We start from the raw sequence: 24334 nt of genomic DNA, 5'->3' as shown, positions 1-24334 counted from the left end.
TTACAGGGCGTCTCAACATCTTTGCAACATCAATACATTTCTCATGCAGCTCTATGAACAAGACATTCTTGCAGAGTGCCATTACGTTTGACATTTAGTTTCCTTTAGGACAGATTTGCCATCTCTAGCTAGGCATGCAGGCACTTTTCAAATACAACAATATGCTTCTAAGTTCTGTTTGTGCTCTTGGCTTTGAAATACTTACTGATATAAATTGAGTGGTCCACAAATACCAGACCTCAAATGGATCCCTGGTCTTCAGTTGCGATGCTCTCTTCTGGTAACTTTTGCTCATTTTACATTCAAGCATTCACGTGGTCCGCTTAACTTCAATTTCAGACTACTGGCTCCTGGTCAGTTTTAATTCACTGGTTGCTATCTCTTATAATTACGCCTCGAATTAACCATGCCTCCCAGCAGAGTCTTCCTTCCGCTTCTACCACCTCATTGGAACAAGAAGCATTTGGTGTTTGTCAAAGTCTGGCTCAGACCGCACACTCTCCATTCACAGGCGCTTTCAAATGAGATCAGAGCATCTGAGATTTAGATCCTTGATGATATTAGCTTTCCTGCCTCGCCCATCTCTCCTTCCCTCAGACTTTATTGGTGGATCCCTAAGTGGGTGCTTTGCCTCCGGCAGCGGAATCCATGCACAGCCCAAATTAAATTCCTGGGCCACAGATGCCTTCGCTGACCTTTTGGCTTCCTGATTTGAGTGGAGATGATTGAAGCATGCAGACAGGGATAATTAACCACCTTCAAATTACTCTACTATCCACATCTAACCCTGTACAAATTATGAAAGAGGCACAGCTCGACCTATTTGCTTTAATATGTAAGCGTCACACAAGAGCTGTCGTGGCGTTTGCTTTTTTCCCTGAGTATAAACCTGAGATCAGGAGAGATGTCCAGAATTTTATAGATGGCAATCTCCGACAGGGACAAGTTTTATTATCACCATTTTCAGTTTTATAGGGAGAGAACTCAGATAAAAACGGCGACACAATCGTTACCCCATCATGAAGTAACCTTTACAGATACGGATTCAATCTGCTATGCTTTCACAACCTGTGTAGACATTTTGGTAATGTGGGACCTGAACCATATTCCACCCCAGAGAGAATCCAAGAAGCTGATCCAAAGCCTTCAGGAGACCAAAACCACTGTCATCAAAGTAATCTTCAGTAAAAGGTTTGGGCACTATACACTGCAGTTTTACAAATCTGAATGAGGATGAAACTAAACAGGATAAAGGAGCTTGTTGATAGATTTCCACCTAAATATAGCACTTTGTATCTTATGATCTGTCTTTTAAGTGAATACATACTTGTACTTCTTTCCTTATGTGAACCTCTTCACTGACATAGTCATAGCTCACTGGTAAATGCAGAATATAGAAAATGCCAAATCTTTAATTTGTGTTGATCAGCAGGCATCCTGAAAGTGGTTGGAAGTGCAATGAATACCCAAACAGGAAGAAAAATTACATTGTTTTGATAGTTTGATTTGGGTCAAGGAGCAACATGAATCCCTTTAAGGTTTTTATCTTAATTGTATTTGAAAATCATTCTCAAAAAACAGTCTCCGAAAAACAGCGTCAGTGGATTATTATATGTTACAACCTGTTGGATGCACTGTTGCATTGGGTGTCTGTATCTAACTACATGACTCCATGTTCAGAGACAGTTTTCACTCTGCAGGCATGTTTCCCAGAATATATTTTTGTAAGAACTAGCACTAAATACTGTAGAGGGATCCAAAATCTTGGCACGCAGTCCTATCATGAAGCAAATTGCTGTGAGGGGAGGATTAAACTGGCAAATCTTGAAAATTCTTCAAAAGAAACACAGTAAGTGATTTTATTCCTTGTGATGCTATTTGTCAGTCCAGCACCTGTCTTGTGGTCATCAAGGCAAAACAAAAAACTTGAAAATATTGTCTACGTCCCAAGAACCTTACTGTCATAGAGCTCTACTGGAATCACTTCAAGTTATTGCTGCTAAAAGGTGGTTCGACAAGCTATTTATTTATGGGGTTCGCACTCCTTCTGCATTTTGGCTTAGTTTTCATAAAATAACGACACAGTGTGATATGTAATTAGCTGTCACTCATCAGGGGGTCGTATTGACCAAATTCTAAGATCCAACTTTGGACTTGTGTGATGCATTTTAAACATCCACTTCAATCTAATTCATCCAAATCAATTTAAAGTGTGTTGACTGAAACAAATAATAATGCCAACACTGCTGGAGTCAACCCCCCCCCCCAAGCCCTGCCCTGCTGAGATCCAAATGACAGAACAATGTTCCACAAACAGCGTGTGAGTTTACCTGAATGTGGCCTTCAGAATCTGTCCAGAGGTGCTCTCTTTTGTGTGGTTGTTGTATCCATAGAAAAGGTCTCCAAAGACGGTCTGGTTGGCAGGGACGTCTGTTGCTTCACTGCAGTCTACACCTTCAGTGCAGGCCTCAGACAGAGGCAGGCACGACCTCCCGTCAGGACCACGCTTGTAGTCCTCAATGCACCTGTAGGGGCAGGGAATTTCACTCATTGAAGTGGTTATATTGCATCTTTCACTAACTGTAGTTCTTACAGTATAAACATAAACGGTATGCCCAAATCAAACCAAGAGCATGTTCAACTTAATGTCTCAGAATTCTCCTGATGAGCTGTAAATTAAGCCAGATTCTCAATGGTCTACCATAAGACAGCAGGTGAGATTTAATATGCTAATGGAGGATCATAGAGCTGTTACAAGAATCAATAGTAATGATATCTGATCTGCACAGCTAAATCTTATTAAGTCTTGACTCCTGATCAAACCAGTGAGCGACAATTAAAGTATACACACACTGGTGTGAGACCACACAAATTACATCAGGCTCATTTCCTATAACACACGCTCATGTGGATCAGAATCAGAATCAAGTTTATTGTCAAGTAGGTTTGCACTTACAAGGACAAATTACTTGGTGTAGTTGGTGAAGACAATATAGATACATATACAGAATGTCCAGTGGAAGTCCATTAACTTAAGTGTAGCCTATTGGCCTTGCTCATATTCTTTTCCAATTTTCCTTTTTTTCAGCTCTATCTGTTATTTTCTTTCTGTACTTTTTTATGCCCTCTCAAACTTGACTTTTGGGAGACTTTTCTGATTAGTTCTGTTACTCTCATCGAGTCTCAGGATTGCAGTACAACTTCATGCCACTTCCACTGTTTACTTTTGGGATCAGCTGGTTGCCCTGAAGCCGGCTGGCCAGCCAACCGGAACAACAGATATCCCCGTTGAAATCTGTTGAAAAATACACAGAAAATGCAAAGATGGAAAAAGTAAGCTGGGTTGAGACAAAAGAGGCTTATGGAAGAGAGAAAATCTTCTGTACGCGAACCCTGAGGAAGCTTACAACTGCCGAACACTCCCCACACACTATTTTGAATACCTCTATATGTCCATTTGGTGAGAAGACAGCCATCAACCACAAGGACTGTGAGGACATGGTCTGATGAGACTTATGAGTAACTGCAGAGCTACTTTGAGTCCTGGCAGGTATTGGGTTAGCTGCTTTAGGATGACACTGATGGGCTCACAGAACGTATCACCCACGACATAAACATTTGCACCGACTCCATTGTTCCGGCCAGAACTGTAAAATGTGACTGAAATAACAAACCGTGGCTAAAAAATGACATCAAATGCTTCTTGCACAGTATGAAGAGTGCCTTGAGAGCTAGCGACAAGTAGGAGGTGTGAACAATTCAGAGAACACTTAAGACAATGCTAAATCAGGCAAATGACAATTACAGGAGTAGAAGTTCCAGGAGAAAAAGACGAGAGATGTCTGGAGTGGCATGAGGACCATCGCTGCAGGTGAGCCAACAGCAGAGAAGTTGTGGGCAGTCTGAGCAGGGCCAATTAACTGAATCTCTTTTTCTACAGATTATATTCCATGCCTGCTGCTAAATCTCCCACTGTCTGGTCTGATAACAGTCTGCAACCAACAGCTGCTAACCCCCCTCCACTCCCTTTGCAGCCCAATAACATCCTGTAAGAGCTCCTTACATTCCTCTGGCTGTACTTTCTACACTTTCCAACCTAACAGATGAGACTCCTCTCTGATAAGTCTGCGAGCCCGAATGGTGTGAGCGCCAAGGTCCTCAAAGCTTGCACACCCCACCTTTGCAGCTCTGCAGAGGGTCCCTGTGATGAGGACGATATCATGGCTCATTCCTGTGCCAAAGATAAAATATCCCAGTGGCTCAAAGGACTACAAACCTGTGGCACTGATGTCACACATCAAAAAGACCCCGGAGAGACTCATGCCAGATCAGCTCCGTCAGTGGTCAGACCCCTTTTTCAACCTGGACCAGCCAACTGTGAGGGTCACATTTATTTCTTTTTTTTGTCTTTTCCAGCACATTCAGCACCATCAGGTCGACTCTACTGAGTGAGAAGCCGACAACAATGCTAATAATAGCTCCCCTGGAAAAGCCCACGGAAACCGAGCTTGTTTGAAGCCAAGAGAAACAAAGCCACTCGTCTTGGCCATACATGAGGGGATAATGAAAAGAGATCAGGAATTCAGGAACAGTATGTGCTGTTTCGTCTTTTAGGATCGTGGGCATTGGCCACTTTCGCTAAGGAGGACTATTTTCATCCATCCTATTTTATGATCAACACAAAACTTTGATGGAAACTCGACTTTAGAGGCAAGTTCTTCAAATCTGTATGTTAACTTAAGTGATCAACACTGACTATATAAGCATGACTGGAATAAGACTAAAAGGAAGTATTTCTTGGTATAAAGTGGCATGTGGAGGAATGACTTTATAAAATGAGCAGTGATGGTACAGAACAAAAGTCATCACTTAGTGCTCAGTTCACAGCTCGGTCCGTACAGATCAAACTGTCCTCGCTTGAAACTGCTCAGGGAGCAGCAGGTGAAAGTGATGAATTTTAAATTCTCTACTTTATTTTGTTTTATAAACTTTAGATTTACTTTACTCTCTCAACAAATTCCCACATTTCAAAAATGAGTTAGAATGCAAAGACAGAATCCTCCCACTGATGTTATTTTGATATATTTGTGTACAACATACACCAAAGGAAAAGGAACCAAAGGCATGCAAGGTACAGAGACTGAAGTGGGGGATGGGGTGGGGGTAAAGAGAGGATAAACTTTCAGGGACTTCACTAGAAGACCTTCTCCCTCGCATACCAAATATCACAAAACTAATGCCAGCTGGGAAAGGAATTGGAGGATTAGCCACATCTGCAGTATTGGAAGAGACAACAACAAAAGGGTGTTGTTGAAAATTAAACGAAACAGCAGTTTGGATTACCAGCTTATAGAAAATTGACATGAAATACTGCGCCAGCAGTATGATGTATAATGGAAAGATGACAATGGCTTGTTGTGTTCAATTAGAAAAGTGCTGTTAATGGGAAATGCTGGTGTTTCATATGCAGAGATCATCAAAAATTGACCTTGACAGCTTTCCCTATTCAATGAACAGGCTTGTATGTTTGTAACACCAGTGTTTGGATGGCGACTGGCAGACATAGAGAACACCTCGTGCATTTCGCTCAGCTCTGAATAGTCGACAGTTTTTTGAAAAACCTGCATTCAGATTCATACTCTTGTCAGAGTAAAGCCTACTAGAATAGATAGCATGACTACATTACACAGGGGTAAAAGGCAGCAACATTTAGCATCTATGCTTCCACACCCTGCTTATCTCAGATGCATCTTAGAGTTTGCCGTCCGCTGCAAAGTGACAGATTTACTGTCAGTTTTCTTTCATCAAGAAATAAAATCTGATAAAAAAGAGACACAATTTGCCCTTTATAATCGCTCCTCTGCTCTAAAATCCTTTTTCCAAGATATCATCACAACAAATTCATTTCTTAATTTATCAATACATTTCTCCCAGACATTTCCTCAGTTTCACGCCGGAAAATGTTGATATTTATATATTTTTCTAGGGAAAAAATTTGATATTTCCCTGTTTTTTTCCTGGGGAATTTGGTGAGTGAAGAGAAAATCTGCCTCAGAGTATGGAGGTGTATATCAAAACACAACAAGGAGAGGAGAAAAGAGGAGGAGAAAGTGAATTCCTTACACACAAAACATCACATGGAGGGAAAATTTTGTTTTGGATGGATTTATTCTTATCTATTCGACATAAAAGTACCAATAATTGGTTGAAAATTATCTGCAAAAGGAACAACGTATCTAGGCGTGCTTTTCTTAAAAGCTGACAAGATCCAACATCCATAAAATCTGAAGAGTGCCGAAATGCCAGCTTTAAAACGCTTGGTGTCTTTTTTAGTGTCTCTGCTTTTCTTTCAATTATCTTTCTTTTCTTCTTTGGTACTGTCATGGTACATGTGCAACTTATTCAGCAAAGCCCACAGAATCATGAATTGACTATGGTAAACTATATTCCTGTGTAGGTTGAATACTCCTAATCATGTTCTGATCCCTGAATTTATCCAGAATCTTTCAAGTCCGCATCCTGATGCATCGCAGAATTAAGAGAATTTCCAAACCTCTGGCGGATAGCACACTGTCAGAGTCAATGGGCCCCTTTAAAAAAAAAAAAAAAAAGGCTTGAGGAACATTAATGTGTCGATCCCAAATCCGAATCTGATGGCCCATCTATGGGATGCAGCAACAGGATCAAAACAAGGAGGATCCTACAAGTTCCATGGGTTAGGTATTTACATGCCAGAAACCACAAGGCACCCGTAAAGGTCCTGTGTTTCCTGATGTTTTGGCAGCATGAGGGGGTGCCTATTACAATTTTAGGCAGGTAGTTTTAATGTTGAGACCGAGCGTGCCCCAAAGACATCAATTCGGGCTCCAAATAGAAAAGATCTGACTGACTTTGAACAAGAGTTCAAAGAGTGCCAGTATCAGAAGTATCACAGGATGCCAGAACGAACTGAGATCGATGTGAACGAAAAACATGTCAGTCCCTGTGACAAGCGGATCACTTTTGTAGCGAAAAAGAGTGACCGTGTTGTTCGTCACTTTATAGAAATGCATACATTTATGTGTTTGTCTTGTAGTTGAAATTTAACCAAAGTGTTACACAACTTCTAACTTGGGTTTAATCTACTGGTGAAGGGAAAAATACTCTCTTTCAAATGATTTAAGTCAATCTAAAACCAATGTTTTCCATGATTTTATATTAAGCATCCTGAAGGAGAGCAATATTTCATGTTACATCAGCTGAGGGAATGAGACCGGGAAAAACTTCTGTATGTCCAGCAGGTAGGTCCAACTTCCATGTCAATGACTGCAGTTTGGGGAATATTTCCTTGACTCCTAAACATATCTCTTCAAAGGGCTGGTTAATTTGCAAAATCCTGCGGGTAAACTCTTAGTGTTGCTAATGCGATAAAAATAAACTTAATTTACCTTTATCGTGCCTTGTCTGAACGCCTGTCACATTAATGGCGACAGGACTTGATGCGACAGAGCTCTAAAATATAATAATCACACTAATCGTGACCATGAGGTGCTGATGGCGTTCTTTCTTACCCACAGAACATCTGGATGTTGTAGAGCGTTGGGTCATCCTCTAGAGGGGCCAGCTGCTGGAGACACAGCTGCTCACATCCACCATTGAAGCCATCAGAGCAGTCGATGCCAATGTGGTGGTCATAACACCCGGTCCCATCCTTCATTGGACTCAACCCCGGAGGGCACTATGGGAGGAACAAGTGTTTTGAAATGACTGATGCTTGCAATTATAAACTCTCATTTCATTTGGGGACACTTTCTCAGGACTGCCTAAACTGTGAGAAGCTGCCACATTAACACTAATCCCTGATGGGAGAGGTAAACACACCCCATAACATCTGTGCCACAAAAGGCAAACAGTCGGATTTCTGTACCCATTAGTGCAGCCTGTGTGAACACCAAGTGTACTTTGTAAAGTCGCACGAGGCTAAATGTTTCATGGAAACATTGCTATGCTATCTGCATGAAGAACAATAAGAACCTGCAACAGAAGGATTAAACAGTTCTGATAAAGCAAAGCACAAAATTAGTGGAAAACTGATTGTTTGTAAGCCACTTATATGAGAAATTTGCTTCATAAACAGAATATTGGATTGCCAGTGAATAATTGATATATATATATATACCCTTTATAAATGTAAACAATTCTTTATGTGAATCAGTTGGGTTGGAAAACTCAGATTGTGTGAAACAGAATATTTTATTTAATCAATGACGTAAATGAAAGTTTGTGACGTGCCAAATCTAATCAAATTCTCAAGTCTTAATGCCATACAAGGTCATACTCTCTCGCACTTCCTGATCCCCCTAACGACTCATCTGTTTTCATGAAAATTGTATATTTTAAGCTTTGATATGAAAAATAATCAAATGGACTAATATCACATGGGGCATGACTGTTCAAATTCCTACTCAGTCACTGAGTGGGAACCCATGAATGTGCTAATGAGCTCCACCCACATCTCCGCCTCTCAGCACTTTCTCATAGTCTGTTTAGACTTAGCGAAACTCCCTCTGCTACATTCATATTTTAATGAACAAATGGCAGAAAAGTAATGATCTGAACCGTTCTCTGTTCTCACTGAGCGGCACAATGTTGTCATTTTAACATAAGATGCAGCAGCCGCCTGAACGTAATTCATTTTCAGATACCCACTAGTGCAGCTGCGTGGGTCTGTCTGACCAGAGAAGACACGAGTCAAGTCCTGAACTCAATCCTGTAGAAATGTTCTGGAAGAACCAGAATCAATCGGTTCAAAACAGAAAAACCTCCAACCAGAGTTAAAAACTGTGGTGCCCGGATGAATGGGCTGAAATTGTACCAAGCTGATGTGCAGGAGTTATTGCTGCACAAGGGGATCAAACCAGATACTGAATGCAGTTAATGTGTTCTACATTTTAATCACAGATATGCGGTATTGTTATTTTCAGTTTTACTTAGATCTACAGTTTTTTGTCACAATTATTCCGTTGCACATTTAATACTGAAAGCAGCGATGACATTTCAAGGAGCTACAATTATCTGTAATAAAATCTGTGGTTAATCTTCAAGAAATTCATTGAAAAACTCCAAATCCCTTTTCTTGTTACTGAGCCATGGGCACTTAATTAACAAGCCCTCTGCAATGAGGTGAGTTCATTAAGGCGCAGCGGGACCTGACTTCACCTCTGTTTCCTCCTTTCACAGCCTCACTCAGATTTGCCCAAAACTTCATTTCTTTCATCTCTTATACACCTGTCAAGTTAACTTCAAATAATTGTTTCTGTCAGCTCTTACTTCAAAGGCAACTTTGATGGAGTACATTTTAACAAGGCACAACTGCATCCACAACAGTGACTTGGCACTCGGCTGCTTTTAAGCGAGGATGAATCCGTGCCGGCTGATTTGTTATATCAGTCTACGGCTTTCATCAGAGTCCATGTAGCTCATTTAGCTAATGAAGCTCACATGGTTGTGGTCAATTCCGCTCCGGTTTTCAGCAGCAGGTACAATAATTTTGTTTAGTTAACAAATTGAGATCATTCTTTTTTAAGACACAGGAACATTTCTTGAAAAAAATATTCATAACCTCAAGGGGGAAGTCAATAATTAACAGTAGAAGTACAAGTTTTATTTCCCATTCTTAGTTTCTTCAGAGCCTTTCTTTCTTAAAGTCTTTTTTGACTGGTTGAACTATTGATTGAATCTTAAATTTTATTTTAACAGAAAAAAAACTACCATTAATGTCTTATTAATAGATAGGATTTATAATCAACATTAATATTCAATAAGTCTTCGTAAAGCCTAGTTTCTTATCTTAGATCACAGGAATACTCATAATCAGTTTAGGTAGAGCACCAGGTTAGCACATACAACTATATCACTTGGTCATTCATGAGCTAACTAACAGGTTCATGCATCCAATCAGATTCACATTGGTCAACCAGACACAAAAAGAACAGCCCCACCGTACTTCCATCCTGTGAAGAAATCTGAAATGCTTTCCTGGCTCACTGTGATCTCCAGCTGGATAAGTTTGTGGTTTGAACACTGTGCAAATAGATCTGAAATAACATGTAAGTTACCCCATTACTCACCTTGCAATGGAATTACCCACACCTAATAACTAATGTAAAAGTTTTTGGTCCTTCCTTGCAAAGAGTTACTCTCAAAATGTTCTAAATGGCGCTCATAAAAAAAAAAAAGAAAAACTTTCTGGAAGTTTGTGCAGGTGGGGACACGCATCTGTGGTGCTTTTCGTGCTGATTTGTGGCCTTGCTTCGCTCACTCATGTTTCCTGCTCACATCTTAGTCTCTCTCGGTGAGATGTGTGATGTGTGAGAGAGATATAAGGAAGGATTCACTTCTCTCTCGTTCCTCTGAACTACTTCAGAACTTCAGTTGTCTCGTCGCTCCTCATCTTACTTAAAGAGTAACTAATTAGATTTCAGGATTACTGCCATTAAAAAGTAATCTATTATCTTACTATGTTAATTTCTTTGCAAATTAAGAGTACTTTTTGTTTCACCAAGTAAAAACATCCCTTTGCTATTCCATAAAAAAATCTGATACTATTTACCTTTGAATGCACTGGCTGATGTTCCTCTTTAGCCAGTTGGAGGCTAATAAGAGAAACTGCAGAAGCAATTTCCCTTTTAATGCACTTTATCAACGATTAGGTTTACAAATAAACATAAAACCAAGTGTGGGGCTAAATACATACAGCTTAACAAGTTGTAAAGATTTTATTTATGATCTTAAGAGAGAAATGCAACGACAGTTGCCTGGTAGCATCTCCTTAACCACATAACCAGCAACGTTCATTGATTTCCCCTCAGAGTGGCAGCTTTAACTGAGCTGAAAGCAAGCCATTGTTGTTGTGTGGCAGAATCACAGATGCTGTAGATCTGTGCTTAGGCTGAAGGTGCTTCCAAGAATCTGAGGTAAAGTTCTTTTGCTGCGAACACTTCTGATCACCCAGGCAAAATTCATTTTTCAATTTATTTCACCCAGAGATTCTAAATAATATGAGAACTTGTACAATGTGAACGCCATCCTCTGTGCCATCACGTGTGAACTGATGTGTGCAGGACTGGCTTCCTGCTGAGCAGAGCATGTTTTCTTTTCGGTTTGGTTAGTGGCAACGGAACTAAGAATCTGATACAGTGATCTGTCAACAGTAACTTACTGCTTGTTTGAGAAAATACTTAGTAACAGATTACTTCTTTATTATCGGGTTGTACAAAAATTCTCTGAAAAGCCTCCAGCTGATTCCGAAAAGCAGCAGCGAGAGTTCTGAGAAGAACTAGCGGGAGAGATTATACTTCTCCAGTTTTAACTCAGTTTTGTTTGGTCTCCGTCAAATCCAGATCAGAATTCATAGTCTTACATATATAGCTCTTGATGGCTAAGCCTCAACTAATCTCAAAGATTACATCGTCCGGTATTTCCCCAACAGAACACACTACTCTCAGACTGCAGGCTACATGTGGTCCCCAGAGTTTCTAAATGTAGAATGGGAGATGGAGCCTTCAGTTATCAGGCCCCTGTCTTGTGGAACCAGCACTAGTACGGGTTCGGGAAGCAAAGCTCCACTATACTTAAGTTTAAAACTTTCCTATTTTAAAGCTTGAAAGCTTAAAGTATTGACGGCTCAGGTTCTGATAGACGTTTCTTCCTCTCCACTCGTGACTTGTTCATGCTCAGAATGGGAAAAGTTCTGTGCGATCCATTAACTTCTTTACCATGGCAACTTATTATGAAATAGCATTGTACAACTTGAACTAATTTGGCCTTTTATGAATTTCATTTGTCTGTTTTACAATTTGAATTATATTGAATTTGATTATAGTTGGATTGGATTGGATCTTTAAAGCCCCTTGAGATGACTATTGTTGTGAATTGGGGCTATATAAAAGGAAAGGAAACTCCACAATAACAGGCACGGGCTCATTGTCATGTATATTTGCGTTTTATTTATGCCAGTTGAACTTTTTATGACATGTATTCGTAGTAGTGTCTGTTCAAAATGGGGCCAAACGCTGAAGGAGAGGCCTTTGTGGTCCCTGGATAAATTGTTATTGATTTTGTCACTGAGAGAGAACATGGTGGCAAATGATTTATTACTGGTAATGCAAGAAGCACATGAGACACTGAAGCTGAACACATCTGTGGCACACAGTCTTTAAATCACAAACTCACTGAAGTCGGGGGATGTGTGGACACGTTTTGCAGACTGCAGCTTGCACACTAAAGTTATCGGCTGGTCTGGCTTCTGACACGTCAGAATAGTAATAACTCTGGGGTTTTGTCCAGTAATCCTTCAGATAATGATCATTAAGAATATGTGCCAGCTGGAGTCTGTGCACTGCTATCACTGGTAATTTCCACAAGCCTGGTCTAAAATCCTTGGTGAATCATTGATAACCCTCTGTACAAAACCGTGGCCCATTTAAACAGTCCTCAAATCCTCCCAAACTTTATCCGAATAATAATTTCTCTCGGTTGTTTAGATGGAGCCTCTGGCCATAAAAGATAGGGAATAATCCGGATGGAGTATTTTTTATCAAAAGGCCAAAACACAAGGCATGATTTGAAAATGTAGCGTTGAGGGGAATCATTGACATCAAAAATGCAATGTGTGTATTTATCACTTAATCTTGCAGTCTGAAATAACATGTCTCATAGTAATTTTGTCCAGTAGCTAAAGATGAGAACCTCACTATATATATCACAATGATTAAATCCCCTTTGGGTTATTAACAATAACACTTACAATTCTGACTATTTCCTTTTATATTCATATATCCTTCAAAAAGCAGAAGCAACCTGAGTTAAAGCTTCCATATTGTCAGTAGCTGCAGGTCAAGGAAAATTCTAAAGGCTTGTTTTAAGGACTGCTGAAGTGAACTGCTCTCAGACAGCTGCACAACCTCCATCATCAAAGACCTTCATGGGGCTCAATGGCAGCATTTCAACATATAAAAAGTCTTTGGACAGACATACATGTTTTAATGTCTCTGTGCAGCTAAGAGTGATATTTTTTCTTTTTTTTTCCAAATATTTCAGAGAATTAGGATCAAACTAGTTTGGTTACATAACAAACATCATTTACAAGAAATACAGAACATAATGACAGACAGTTTAATGGAAATGAGTGGCTCAATCAAATAGGATGCCAAACAGAGAAAATACCTACGACTTAAGTAACAGCAACATGCTGAGTTGCGACCGTACACTGACGATTACAAAAGGGGTCTTTAAAGGTAAAGATAATCATCATTTATCAGAGATCATTCAATAACCGGACAGTGACTAAGAGTGCTGTCTGCTCTGTTTTAGAAGAAGTACAAAGCCCGCTGTGGAAAACCCCTTGAACCACCATGGCTTTTAATCCTGTTTCTTAATGGAGATAAATTCCTGCAGTGGTTTTGAGGCTTAAGGGAATCAGCACTGTGCTACTGCCAAACACTAACAAATCCCTGTGAGAGGAGTTGGATAAGCTATGCACTTTTCAAATTTGTCTGATGGGCAAATCAGTAAAGATGTAAAATGAGCGAGGACCTAAACAGTGAGATAAGAAATTCCCAATAAAATGACTAATGCATTTTTAAAGGGATCTAATGAAGAACTTATAAAAGGTTTTGATTCACTTAGCTGTCTTCACAGAAAAATAGATTAAAATTATTTAGTCCACTCTGTGTGTGTGTGTATTTTGATGTATCCAGTGTCTATATTGTGGAGGAAATATCTTATTAATTTACTTAGATTCAATATGTACCACTATAACCAATCTGAGGCTGTCCCCAACTCTCTTAAATGAAACAAAAATCTAACAACACTGCTGATACTAAAAACTGTATACTGAAGGAGGAAGCCATACATCAGCTATAAAAGGGCCGGCAGGTTCTCTGGGCACAAGCTCATCTTAGATAAACAGAAAAACGTCCCATTGTCTGAGGTCACATATGACTTCACGTGTCAGCTGTTTTTTAGAAAGGAACTCCAGGCTGTTGTAAGAGAAAAGTACAAAAGCCAGCAGTTGTGATGGTGTGGGAGACTTATGTGTGAGGGGACCTTTCATGCAGAGGTGTGAAAATTCAGTCAGACTTCAGTAGAAATTCCTCAACACCATGAGACCATACTTGCATGTTATCTTCAAATGTTGTGGGACTCTTCTCTTAGGTAAGCAAGAAAATGAGGCAGAAGCTTCTTGCCCAGGCTAGAAGTGCAATCTCTAAGTAATGGTTAACCTTTTAAAGAATAAATCTTAAGTCACATCCTGATGTTTTCTTACTGTGACCAGCAGACACTGAAGACATAATGAAAAACAGTGACAAATTCAAGTCAAGTATAAGCCTATCAAACAGCTCTTAAATGCCTTTATCTCAGATAAAATTGGCCAATGTATTCTGATTGTGGGAGGTTTTTTTTCAACCTAAGATAATCTGGTATGCAACCATCTTGTGACAGCAAAGAGCTGATAAGCAAGTAATATGAGGCAGGTGTGGGGTGGGGCTATATTAACAACAATACAATGTCAAATCTTCACTTTGCAAATATATCTTTGACGTTGTATTTAAGTTAGAAATATTGTTAATTGAAACTTTAATCATAAATATGAACTTAAACTAGCTGTTTATTTTAAAAACAGTATTCTTTTTTGGGTTTAAAACTTGTGTTTTATGCCTCAACTAATGCCAAGGTTCATCCCAGAACCTCATTCCACTCAGCAAAGTAAAGACACTAGAGTATGGAGGAAACATCAGGTCGGAGGGATGCGTGGTACCTGTAGAGAAAAGTAGTGTTCTCTGACTCTGGATGTTTCTGTTAAAGGATTCCTGCAGCTGACTAGTTTCACCATCATACCGATCAACGTATCACTGAGTGTTGAACGCAGACGTTTGTTAGCTGCAAAGCTTTTATAAGCGTGTTGAACTTTATTCTCCTCATTAACTGAGTGATAAAAGTTTAAAGGCAGAATTTCTCAACTCAAGGAAGCCTCGCACACATCACTTGGAAACTGTCTGCTGAAGTCTCACTTTCAGTTTGAATTTTCCTGAACTAATGAGATGGCGGCACTTTCTCTGCTCTTTATGACTCTGTAATCTTAAAAAAATCTCATTGACCAAAGCTGATGTCAAACGCTGGGCACAAATTGCTATTAATCATCTAACAGTACGGGCTTGCACTAAAAAGCACGCAAATGAATCGCAGAATTATGGTCACTGCTTAATTAAAGAAAAAACTGCCATATTGTTGCCAATTCCACAACTTCTTTGTTCACTAAATAATTTATGAAAGATTGTTTTTAGTTCATATTTGATGAGGGAACTTCATGCTCATTAAATTTAGTATTAAAAGACAACATGCTTAACTGAGCAGACCCTCTCCATTGCAGTTCTCCTACCCCTTTGTTACCAATAATCAAAAACACAGTATCTGTGTCGGAAACACTCTGACATTACTGTGGCCTTACGGTACAAATAGGTGGATGGGTAAGAATGGTGTTTTCATCATTTATACTGCACCCCATAAGAATCCAGAACCTATTTTTCCTTATAGAAAAATGATAGTGAACATAAAACAGACCAAATTGACCACATAGATCACATTTACCACCACCAAGTGTCACAGATCTGTAATGTTACAATGTTACATTGCCCATTTTCAGTTCATATATTTTACTTTCAATCATTTGTTACACCTGTGTCACCATATGGGGTATACACAAAATATACCAAACAGTGAAAAATCATGAAATGTAAGATTTCCAATAAGAGTCACCGGTTTATTTGGCTTTAGTGGCAAGGCTGGTGATTCTACAAACACTTCATTCCCAAGTAACATCCCCAAAACAAGTAGTTCTGGCATTCCAGTGGCATTGCTACTAAGGTCCCAGCATGTAATCTAGAAAAAAAAAATTATGCTGCCACCATGAAAAGTGGGGTTACAAAAGGTCGAGCTGTAAGTACTGATTTATACAGAAGCTTCTGTCTAAACACCTGATGAAAAATGCAGTGACCCGGGGAGAGAAAACATCAGTAGTGACAAACTAATGGGCTCCTAGTCCTCTTCAGGGTTGAGTTCTAGTTCTATCTCTGCCAGGTATTGAATCCATTCAACACTGCTTAGTGTTCTAAAATGTGATCCAAGTCAAGATTGTTTTTTGCCGCCTAAGGGGAAGTACAGCAATACAAAGTGAAGAATCAAAGTGCTATAGCCAGCAACAGAGAGTCTGATGCTGTTAGGATTTATTATGAAAAAGAACCAGGAGATGGGTGAGAGGTGTGTATTCTGTTGTTATCATGCTGTGTTGTCTATAACACAGACTTTAGATCTGTGTTTGGAGTTGGACTCGTATTGTGCCGTGGCACTGTGTGAGCGTTGATCTTGTTTAAATTGAGATAGAGGATTAGTGCAAAAGTTAACTATCTAACAAAGGTTACAAACAGCTTACAAACTCTGTCTATCTCCAAAGTACAGGGCTGAAAAAAAACAAACACACAGCATGGAAAGAAAAGCTCTAAAACACAGCGAAACAGCAGTACTGACCAACATTACAAGAGCTGCTCGGACGGTGATCATTTATCGTCCTCGTTCCATCTTGCTGGAAATCTGTTCTGTCAACAGCATCTTTGTTTTCCGCAGTTTTGCAGTGGGAGACAAGTGACAAGACTAAACTAATTAATCTCACAATAATCCTGTGATTATTACGCTCTCACTTCTACAGGCGTCACATGCTGCCTCTTCCCAGGAGTGCAATACATCAGCGAGACAGAGCGGGTCGGTCAGTCGGCGCCGACCGCCAGCCTCAGCCGGATCACACAAGAGGAGATATTAAACGCAGACAGAACAGCTACCGGCAGCTCCAAATCAGACAAGGTGTTAATTGATTAAAGTGGAATCACATCGCTGGGGCCAAGCCAGTTTACCACCCTGATTAGACGGATGAGAGGCTCATTTATAAGCTCGACAGTCGAGAGATAATTACTAAAACCCACAGTAATATACGCAATGCTAAGTGAAAGCAGTTCTGCACAGTGATGGGCAGCAGTGGGATGTGTGTCCGTGTGGCTGAAGAACAGTGGCTTTCCTAACGCGTCTCATCCAAAGAGAACACTATTCAATCTGGAAACAGCATCACGCACCGATGTAGTTTAAACTTTTTCTCATCAAAAAGAAAACAAATGGAATGGCAGATAAAAGCTATGCATGCGTCTGTTAAAACAAAGAGAATGATAAACTTTGGGAGAGCAGCATGGCCAGGAGCTCAGAGATATGTTGACTGATCTCACTAAATGCAGGGAATATCTCCCCAACATAATTGCTATGAGCCTGTTTGCAGGTGATACCACGGAGCCTCCTCTGTTTGTTGTGAGAAACAACAAAGTATCGTTATGATTCACATCCTAATGGAAATTTGCTTTTAGTTGATCTATTTGAACTTTCATTTTTTAGTATTCAAAGTATTGCTTTGTAGGTTGAAGGTCCCAAGATGCAGAGTTTGTGCAAAAGAGAATCAAATTCACTACAAGTTATCATTGACAACAACTTTCCTCATAAATACATGAATTACACATGCTCTAATCTCAGACAGAATTTCCATGTTAAGCAGATAAATATCAAGCTGAATTTACAAACTAGACTCATCGAGTCTTCTCTCATTATTTACGAGCCTTTTCGAGCGTCCGGAAGATTCGTTTTTCATTTAAAACTAATTTCATATCCGGACTCACACATCTGTTCAGTTAAAGTGTGCGTAGGACTGGAATCAAACTTAACGTCTCGAGTCAATCTAGACTTCTCATGGACATTTGTGTGTGAAAAAAAAAGAAGCACACCTCTCTCAGTTAAAAGGTTTAATATGTCATTAGATTCAAAAAGAAAAAATGTGGCGTATCAGCCTGTGGCATTTGTTCCTCAACAAAAACTGAGCCAAAATGAAGCGGTGTGTGAAATAACAAGTACACGCCCATGATTCGGTCGCTTGTGGAGCCATCTTTAGCACTGATTTCTTTAAGTAATCGCATTCTCTATTAACTTATCAGTCACATAAATGGTTGTGGAGGAATTTCGTCCCACTAGGTCTTGTTGCTTGTTCAGATGCAACTTGTCAAACCTGAGCTTTGTTGTCATGTTCCTTTAAGAAAGAAGAAGCTTTCTCCTGGCAAACCTTTAGAAAACAAAATAGTTATTCAGTCTTTTCTAATTCTTTTCTAATCCCAGTTTAGTTGTTGTTTAATATGTAATATCACACATGCACATATGCTGATCCTAGATTAATAATGCTTTGGGGAATTGTTAAGTGAAAACTGTTTGTTGTATTTGGTCAAATCAAATCAAATTTATTTGTATGGCACATTTCATGTACAAAACAATTTAAAGTGCTTTACGTAAAATAAAAGCATTGCAGCAGGGAGTGTAAGAATAATTAAAAAGACATAAAAGAATATAAAGAGAAACAAATAAAATAATTTAAATGAATTTAAAAACAAGCAACAGTCCAGATAAATTAAAAGATAGCGTGCAGATTTCATGCATAGACACATGAGAAAAGAAATGTTTTTAACCTGGATTTAAAAATGTCTACATTTGGTGAAAGTTTAATCTCCACTGGCAGTTTGTTCCACTTGTTTGCAGCATAACAGCTAAATGCTGCTTCTCCATGTTTAGTCTGGACTCTGGACTGGACCAGCTGACCTGAGTCCTTGGATCTAAGAGCTCTGCTGGGTTTATATTCTCTGAACATATCACAGATGTATTTTGGGCCTAAACCGTTCTGGGATTTGTAAACCATCAGCAGGCTTTTAAAATCTATTCTGTGACTGACTGGAAGCCAGTGTAAAGATTTTAAAACTGGTGTGATGTGTTCAGATCTCTTAGTCCGGGTTAAAACTCTAGCAGCAACGTTCTGGATGAGCTGCAGATGTTTAATGCTCTTTTTGGGAAGTCAAGTTAAAAGAGCATTACAGTAATTGAGTCTACTGGGGATGAATGCATGGATGAGTTCGGTATATAACATAGACTATTAATGCATATCTCATGAATTCTATGGTGGATTTTTAGTGTTAAAAAATGCACTTAATAGTGGCTGAATCATAAATAAACGTTTCTCTGTTCTCCCTCTGAAAATGTGTCATGGCGCTCTCATAACTACTATTTCCATATGATCGGACATGTTGTCCAGCTCCTTTTTAACAGACTTCTACTTGAGTGCAAAGTCACACATTAATTCTTAAGATTACTTTGTGGCTGTGGCGGAGCAAAATGATCATGGAGAAATGATTGGAAGGGAAAAATATCAGGAAGAAACAACTGTCAGCACGTACACACATTCACTTTGCTCTTCTTTTCACAAAAATATTACAGTATCACATGCTCAAGGAATGAAAATAAGCTAAGAAATAATTCACTTATTTATTGAATACAGAAGAAAAGCCTCATGAGACCTCAAAGCATTAAAAAGAAATCTTTTCTCAGCTTTTTTTTTAATCTTTGGGACACTAATTTCATCTGTTGTTTAATTTGACACTTTCGGCAAAGATTTGGCACATGCTGCAACACAAAGAAGCAGGATTCTACCTATAGATTACAAAAGAAGCTGTTGTTTAAAATCACAACATAACCATGAAGTAAGGAAGGATGTCACAAGAAAATGTCAGCAGGTTTCTGGTGCTTCTCTACAGGAGGGAATAGCATTAAAAAGAAAAGTCTCAACTAAGCAAAACAGATTTAGATGCCCCTTAGACCGGGCTAAGAATATCCATGGTGTAGGATGAAAATTGGACGGATATGTCACTCCCAATATTTCTGTGCAAAGTTGCAATGTCGCAACTTAAAGGTTTCCTTTCAGAGAATTCTCCAGACGCATTAAGACCTGGGGCGTGCATGCAGATTCACTGATATGTCACATCAAATTATATTAGGACAAAGCAGTATCAGGATGAACCTTAGGTAACACAGGTTCCAGCTTCTATCTATTACAACAAATGCTAACAAAAGAAAGGTGCTCCATCGACTGATAACTGAACTACAGTCACTTGAGCAACACTGGAATATCACAGAAAGGCAGTGCTAGTGCAGCAGTCGTACATTTTAGATAAAATGCACTCGTTTGGCCCGGACATTGTCTCTTCCTGACCAACAGTTTGATGTTTTAAAAAGTTACAGGAAACAACAGAGATTTTCTTGACCTTTTTTCCTTCTAAACTGCAACACTAAGCTTTGAAAAAGCTCAGAAGATTGAAGCGTTCTCTTTGGTTTACTTTAAGTTTTTCTTTAATTATCTAAAGCAGGGTTGTCTGAAGCACTTGTGAGTAGCCGATGCCTTATCTGAACCAGAACTAGGCAGAAAACTCTGTTTGGAGAATTAGGGGAGAAATTCTAACGGGGCAACACAGTTTGGAGTTTCTTAGAATGGGTCCACAGTAGAGTGAATTTAGGACATGTGTCAAAATAACTCCAACCTCGAAAATTCCATAGCGATTCAAGTAAATGCTGATTCGGTAAATTGGACACTGCATTACTTTTGCATCAGTTATTGACTTTGTCACTGTTTTCTCAACTGAAGACTGTCTGGGTTGCTCTGCTTCGGTGCATGCGCGGCGGCTGAGCAAAGGATCAGTCAGGAGCCGTGTCGGACATGTTGCCGCTGGATATTTCTTTTAAAGACTTAAAACATAATACGTAGTTGTGCTTTTCCAGGGCTTTCAGTTATACTAACTGTCTCACAAAAGGTTGATAAACTACCATGCATTCAAGGACGCAAAGCAACATGGATCACAACTGAGAAAATAGTAAATATCTGTCTGAGGTCAAAGTCACAATAAAGACATTTACTGAAGTCGCTGTGAAAGTTTTGAGGTTTAAGTCGTTTCACACGCTGAAAAAGTGCTCTTCTGTGGCCCTGTTGTGTGTCGTTTTAGCTGAGTTCTCACATCAGAGTTCCACTCTCCTTTTTAAAACTCATTTGTTTGCTGGCTAATGCAGGTAAGACAATTGCAAAACAATACTTACACAATCCACTTGAGAATAAATGAAGTATTACTTAAAAGTTGTTATTAGAGTTTATTTAAATAACTGAAGTAGCTGCTGAATGGCAAGAAGCCAAAAAGGCTTTCAGTTCTGAAATCTCTGAAACTAAAATCTCTTAAAGTTCTACTCCGGCAATTAAAAATCCTCCAAAAACTGTGTTTCTGCCAGGAAAAACAAGTCTGTCGTGCCTTTAAATTGACCCAGGATATGACTTCCCTTACCTCCTTCTTGTTCCATGCATGGGAAAACAGAAATATGCTAATTTGTTCCTTCCCACATCTCCAGCAGGTGTCTCTGCTAATGACCAGTTTTATATCATTCATCTTTTAATTTATGTAACCAAAGTTTAATGACTTTGTGTTCAAGAAAAAAGAAAACTAAATAGAATAAAAAAAAAAAGCCATATATGAAACAGAGAGGGATTCTTACAAAAGCTGAGAGCAGCCCTGCCTGAAGTGATTTATTTTGAAGGCGTTATCTCAAGATCACAGGTTGATGACTCTGTTATCTCAAGATAAGCTTGTTTTTGTGAGAGAGTGAATTTATCCAGTTTACTTGGGAAATGTGCCAAATGTTTTCTCAAGATCACGACAATAGCAACCTGTTACCATTAACACAAGCTTTGGTTTCTTGACATCACCAGGTTATTGTGGTGAGCTCAAACATTTGCGATTTCTGTGTTAATGTCTAATATCTGGGGGGGGGGGTCTATAACACATATAAGTGTAATTATCTTTGTAAGTTTGTTAGTAATGCAGACGGCGGCATCTGTGGGCATGGATAAGAGTCTAACAACCCCCCCACAGTTCGCTGAGTGCTCTGGCCCCTCTCTTGGCCTTGCCTGTGCTGTGTTCTGCATCTAGCCTGTAATCTCTGTATACTCAACACAAAAAAAAAAAACAATGCACTGAATGCAGATTCTGCTCAATATAGCACAGGGGGACGTCGAAAAAAGTAACAATGATGAGACAGCGCTGACTGCCCTGTTACTACCCCGTAAGACTACCGTGACAGTAAGTGAAGTCATGACGGGTGGTGCAGCTCGTGTTTCTTATGAGTGAGCGGCAGGCTGAACTACTCATAATTGATATTTACTCATCATGGCTAATATATCATCACCTCATTGAACTCAAAAACATGAATACTGATGAAGATCACATTCATTCAGTGCACGTTGTGTTATGATGGGAAGAACATTGTCTGCTGCAGAATAGTTCTGGTGATTCCATTCTAACAAAGGCAACCTGAACTATTACATGGTGTGATTCTCAGAACCATTAGGAACGCTGTCGCATGGAAAGAGTTTGAAATCTACTTTAGAAAGTCTTGTAAAAGCTTAGACTTTCACTGCTCCTTTTCACCTTTTAATTTCGAGAATAAAAAAAATTTGCATGTCAGCTAAAAGGTAACAGCTTTAGTGGGATGACATATCTGAAAAGGGCAGGAAATGAATATCCTCATTTTATATTACATCTTGCGTTTCATGGCTGGGAAGAATTAGTCTGAAATCCAGCTCCTACCTTCAATTAAGCAGTCTTTGAGCCTTTGTAATTAAAGTCAGAAGACCAAGAGAGACATCAATAAATGTACTTTAACATGGTACATTTATTGATTCCAGTGCTGCCAAAAGAAGAATTTACTTATCTGTGCAAATGTTACTGCCAACATAAACAGTTGTTTTGGAATCCTGTCTTCGCACTAACCAATAAATGACGTATTGTGCCATTAAAAATCACCTCATAAGGTGTTCCTCTCCACTTGAGATGCATTACATGCGATAAGTATACTGCAATGCATAAAAAGCATCTTCCCAGACCACCTGAAAGGCTCTGCTCAAGTGTATCAAAGCACTTGAAAAGAAATTAAATTGTAGGGTAGAGAAGCAAAACACTGGCAAAAGGTACTAAGACTCTCAAAATAACAAGAATGTTATCGTTGGACTCCCCAGCAGATGGAGAAGAAAATAAACCGGGCTGGTATATTTCCTGGTTGCTAAGCACCACCTGGAGGTAATGAATGTGTCGGTCTGAGAGGGATGTGAGAGTCACGCTTCTGTCTGCTCAGAAACATGAGAGAGCAGGTTTGCTGCGTGTCCTTGATGGGGGTGACTGTGGCCTGCAGCAGATATATGACCATGAATATTCATACATGTACACAACTTCAACACTGATGACCACAACAGAATATTCATAAAGCCCTTTTTTTAGTTTTATAACTTTAAGTAAAGTAGTCGTGCATTTGGGCGTGATTTCAAGAGTCCACAAGAGTTTTCCTCTGCTGGAGGTAAAGGTGATCCTGTGCTCTTGTATTCTGCATATCATAAGGTTTTTTTATTTATTTTTTTTAATCATACTGTAATACTTTGGATTGGATTTTTTTTAAGTTTGGTAAAGGTCATTTTTCTGCTACCGACCTATATACAGCAGTTTTTTAGTTACAGTTTTATGAGAGAAAGGTGACTCACCACACATCCGGTGGAATCAAGCTTTCGATCAGATATGCAGCGGAAGTTGCGGCTGCAGCCTCCGTTGTCCTTGGTGCAGTCTCTGACAGGTCCAAAAGAGTCCAGGAGAACCTCCAAGGAGTCAAAGGATGAACTGATCATTAGCTCCTCTCTGCAAAGATAATGAGAAGTGAAAGCAAAAGGGCGTTGGTGTTAAGTGCACAGAATGGCTGAGTGGCATTGGAATCATTATCTGTAACACCTAAAGCTACACAATCAAAAAATGCACTATGAATGTTCGATAGCCCCTGAGTTCCACTTAACTCCATCATGCTTTTACTTCAGGAGCAAAATTGCTGTGTTTGAAATCGAGTAAAAAAAAATGTAACAGATCTCATGAAGACCTCCATTTTGACAAACGTACTCATCCAAACTTACATCACTAAGTAATACTGCTGATGCAGAAATCAATTGCCTGTATCATAAGTAAGGAATAAAAACCACAACAAAGAAGAAAAGAGCTTAAGAAAAGCTTTTTCAAAATTGTGGGTCTGAAATGACTTCCGTTCAGATTTGCAGAACATTTCTGTGTCACAAGGCCAGCGCAGAGGAGAATCATCCAGCATGACCATCTTTACCTGCGCCCAACTCCAAATTTGAATCACATGTTTGCTGTATCTTGGAATGAAGAAGATGAACCTCTTGTTCTCACATTTTGCTTTGCAATTAACTTACATTCTAATCTGTAATTTCATAGTTGACTTCCACTGAAAAAAAAAGACCATTTTTTTTTCTGCTTTTCCGGTACTTCGTTTAATATTCTACATCCTGGTTAGGAAATAA

At 39.3% G+C, this 24334-nt stretch overlaps 1 protein-coding gene across 7 annotated transcripts in view; it reads right to left on the bottom strand.

Annotated features, from left to right (window-relative positions):
* astn1 (astrotactin 1) overlaps nucleotides 1-24334 on the bottom strand; it is a 357848-nt gene that overhangs the window by 189635 nt on the left and 143879 nt on the right. For all 7 annotated transcript variants that reach the window (XM_075483746.1, XM_075483748.1, XM_075483747.1 and 4 more), the window contains 3 exons: nucleotides 23513-23663; nucleotides 7551-7717; nucleotides 2331-2525 (listed from right to left, as the gene is read on the bottom strand). In XM_075483746.1, coding sequence (XP_075339861.1) covers nucleotides 2331-2525; nucleotides 7551-7717; nucleotides 23513-23663 — 513 coding nt within the window. The remainder of the gene's footprint in view (nucleotides 1-2330; nucleotides 2526-7550; nucleotides 7718-23512; nucleotides 23664-24334) is intronic.

The sequence above is a fragment of the Odontesthes bonariensis genome, chromosome 14 (genome assembly GCF_027942865.1).
Source record: "Odontesthes bonariensis isolate fOdoBon6 chromosome 14, fOdoBon6.hap1, whole genome shotgun sequence".
Classification (NCBI taxonomy): domain Eukaryota; kingdom Metazoa; phylum Chordata; class Actinopteri; order Atheriniformes; family Atherinopsidae; genus Odontesthes; species Odontesthes bonariensis.
This window is presented reverse-complemented; position numbering and strand designations above follow the sequence as displayed.